This window comes from Alexandromys fortis, unplaced genomic scaffold (assembly GCF_014885135.2).
Source record: "Alexandromys fortis isolate MF-2015 unplaced genomic scaffold, M_Fortis_MF-2015_v1.1 scaffold_360, whole genome shotgun sequence".
Taxonomy (NCBI): domain Eukaryota; kingdom Metazoa; phylum Chordata; class Mammalia; order Rodentia; family Cricetidae; genus Alexandromys; species Alexandromys fortis.
In genome coordinates this window covers 15,191-19,226 of record NW_026068238.1, presented here as the reverse complement: position 1 = coordinate 19,226, position 4,036 = coordinate 15,191, and the positions used below count along the sequence as shown (strand labels likewise).

Below are 4,036 nucleotides of genomic sequence, written 5' to 3'. Positions count from 1 at the left end.
ATTGGTGAGAGAGGAGTTTTGAAGTTTCCTACTTATTAGTGTGTGGGTTTTGATGTATGCCTTGAGTTCTAGTAATGTTTCTTTTACTTAAGTGGGTACTTTTATATTAGTGGCATAGATATTCAGGATTGAGACTTCATCATGATGAATTGTTCCTGTTATGAGTATAAAATATTCATCTCCATCTCTTCTGATTGATTTTAGTTTGAAGTCAATTTTGTTAGACATTAGTATAGCCACACAGGCTTGTTTCTTGGGTCCATTTGATTGAGAAACCTTTTCCCAATGCTTTACTCTGAGAAGATGTCTGTCTTTGTGGTTGAGGTATGTTTCTTGTAAACAGAAGAATGTTGGATCCTGTTTTCGCATCCAATCTCTTAGCCTGTTCCTTTTTATAGGTGAATTGAGTCCATTGATATTAAGTGATATTAATGACTAGTGGTTGTTAACTCTGGTTATTTGTTGTTGTTGTTGTTGGTCGAGTTTGCATGTTTTCCTTCTTTGAGTTGTGCTGGTGAAGGTTTGTTAGATGTCTGAGTTATTGGGGACATTGTTGGATTCCTTGGGATGTGATTTTCCTTCTATTACTTTCTGTAAGGCTGGATTTGTGGCTACATATTGTTTAAATTTGTTTTTTATTCTGGAATATTTTGTTTTTTTTTTCCATTGATGGTGAATGAAAGCTTGGCTGGGTATAGTAGTCTGGTCTCTTAGTTTCTGCAGCACATCTAGCCAAGACCTTCTGGATTTCATGGTTTCCATAGAGAAGTCACATGTAATTCCGATAGGTTTACCCTTATAAGTTAGTTGACCTTTTTCCTTTGCAGCTCTTAATATTCTTTCTTTATTCTGTATGTTTTGTCGTCTATTTGGTGTTCTATATGCTTCTTGTACCTTCATAGGAATATCCTTCTTTAGGTTGGGAAAGTTTTCTTCTATAATTTTGTTGAATATATTTTCTGGGCCTTTGAGCTGTAATTCTTCTCCTTCTTCTACTCCTATTATTCTTAGGTCTTTTATGGTGTCCCAGATTTCCTGGATTTTTTGTGATAAGAATTTGTTGGATTGCTGTTTTCTTTGATTGATGCATTTATTTTCTCTATAGGGTATTCAGCATCTGAGATTCTTCTATCTCTTGTATTCTGTTGGTTATGCTTGTCTCTGTAGTCCCTATTCATTTACCTAGATTTTCCATATCCAACCATCCTTCCATTTGTGCTTTCTTCATTGCCTCCATTTCAGTTTTCAAGTCTTGAAATGTTTCCATTATCTTTTTTATTGTTTTTTCTTGGTTTTCTAGGGTATCCTTTAGGTATTTATTCATTTCTTCAAACTTTTTGTTATTCTTCTCATACATTTCTTTAAGGGAGTTTTTCACATCCTGTTTAAGGGACTCTATCACTTTCATAATGTCTATTTTTTCAACTTCTTCTGGATTAAAGTGTTCAAGTCTTTCTGTTGTATGTTCCATGGGCTTTGGTGTTATCATGCTGTTTTTCAGATTGTTGGAGGAATTCTTGCATTGGCACCTGCCCATCTCTTCCTTCAAAGCTCACCAATGGATCTTCTGGTACAGGATCTGCTCCACTTGCTAGACAGGGTCCTCACAGACAGAAGGACTAGCTTGCTGCATGCAGGCTCAGTGAAACAAAGGAACTCCTGCCCTGTTGCACTCACCACTTTGTCCCCAGTTCCTCAGCCCCCAAATAGGCTGAGTTGGGGGATCTTATGACCCTGCAGAAAGGAAGGGGTGCCTGGGAGCAAGCTGGGAGGAGATAGGAAGAGAAAGGCAGTAACTAGGGAGAGAGGCCTCAACAGTTTTTAAAATGACCCTAAGTGTACTTGCTGTCATTTTTATCCTATGTATTTAGAAGGCAATGTTCTCAGCAGCGGCCATTATTAACTAGAGATGTCACTCAATTCTGAAAAATTTTAAAGATACATTGCAGCATGAAGTATGAAATACTCAGTTGAGACAGTTATTTATGCAAAAAAAATCAAATTTGTATGCAAATTTGCTGTTAGGTTTAATAATTGGCAAAATATTGAATCTTATGTTTTTTTTGGTTTTTTGTTTGTTTGTTTTAGTTTTTTACCAATCAGTATTTAGTTTCAGTATTTACTTTGTACACATGCATGTCCAGGATTGTGTAAAGATTTCTCAGGTGAGAAAGGGTAGGAGTAGAATAAATTCTGAAAGCTTCTTGGAATAAATCAATAGTTATATCAGTTATTAGAATGAAAAATCTTAATTATGACTTATTATGACATATATTATTTAGTGTACAAAATTCTAGCAATATTGTATAATATAATTCAAGTTTAATGAAAGAAAGGACACAAAAGTAAACAGTAAAACATAGTCCTGCTTCCCCAGGACTTAGTACCTACTTTAAACAATGCATCCATCACATCACATTTAATAAACTGTTTTTCCATTTAGACATTTTGGATATGCACCGAAGTTTAAGATCTACAAAGTAAAGGCAACATGGGAACCATTTTTTATTGCTGGAATCTAAAGTAGGACTAAAAAAATGTTGACTTTAAGAAAATATGCATGAAATAAATGAGGTGACAACGGAACAAAGCACATTTTCAGATAGAAGAATGTAGCTCAGTGGTAGAGGGATTGGATAGCATGGCTTTAGTTACAGGCTTTAGAAATGATCCCTAGCACCACAAAAAAACAATTATAGAAATAACTTTACCACATTCTTACACATCTTATTGTTGGTGTCCATAAGAAAGCCATTTGTATGACTTGACCCACTTTTCTGTTTCTGTTTCCCAATCACCTCACAGGTTTCAAGTCCCATGAACATCCAGTATCATCAGCTCTGATCTTTTCCTCTTAGTACCCTGAACATGGCCCCTCTGATGGGCTTGGATTTGACACTGTAGATGATGGGGTTGAGCACAGGAGGCACCACAAGGTACACATAGGCAACAAGGGCATGAACAATGTGGGGCAGGTGCCTCCCAAAACGATGAATCATGGACACACCTATTACTGGAATGTAAAACACCAGGACAGCCAAGATATGGGAAACACAAGTGTTGAGGGCACGGACACGCTCCCTGGGAGAAGCTAGACCCATCACTGTGTAAAGAATCAATGCATAGGATATAACAATAAGCAAGGAATCTATACCCACTGTGGACAGAACCACATAGAGTCCATATAGGATGTTGACAGTAATGTCAGCACAGGCCAGTTTCATGACATCAGCATGGAAGCAGAAAGAGTGAGAGAGGAGAATCTTGCCAGGGCAGTAATTCAGTCGCTTCAGCAAGAAGGGCCCTGGGAATAGTGACAGAGTTGCTCGAGCTACAATGACAGCCCCAATCCTGATGATGACATTATTAGTGAGGACAGATGCGTAGCGCAGGGGGCTGGAGATAGCCACAAAGCGGTCAAATGACATGGCCAAGAGTACTGAAGACTCTACCACGGAGAAGGAGTGTAGGAAGAACATTTGTATTAGGCAGGTGTGGAAACTGATCACACGATAGTTAAACCAGAGCACAGCCAGGGTGGAAGGCAGTGTGGACAAACTGAGGCCCACATCACTTAGGGCCAGCATGGACAGGAAGTAGTACATGGGCTGGTGTAGGGTGTGGGTCCTCTTCACAGCCAGGAGGATGAGTCAGTTTCCAGTGAGTGCCACAGCATACATGGAGGAGAAGGGGATGGAGATCCAGCCATGGGCAGCCTCTAGTCCTGGGATGCCAGTCATGAGGAAAAACTGTGGCTGGAAGAAGGAGATGTTGATGAAGGGCTGGGAAGGAAGCATCATTGAAGACAGTCAAGGGAGCTAGGAAGATGTGGTCTGTTCAATCTCTGTAAAAACGTAAGTAAAATGATGAAGTTAGTGCAAAAACATTGGTGTAAAATCTATTGACACAGTTCCAAGCATGAACACAACAGATGTGAAGCATATTTAGAAATGCAGTGTCTCTAAAAGAAATAAAAATTCTAAAGGAGGAAATAGGACTGGTCAGCTGGCTCAGTGAATAAAGGTGCTGGCTGCCA

The 4,036-nt window shown here is 39.0% G+C and overlaps 1 protein-coding gene across 1 annotated transcript; it reads right to left on the bottom strand.

Moving 5' to 3' along the window:
* Positions 1–2,834: 2,834 nt before the first annotated feature.
* On the bottom strand, positions 2,835–3,797 carry LOC126493958 (olfactory receptor 51I2-like). Its single transcript, XM_050131098.1, is given in 1 exon segment — positions 2,835–3,797. A coding segment is annotated over 1 exon segment (963 nt).
* Positions 3,798–4,036: the final 239 nt, after the last annotated feature.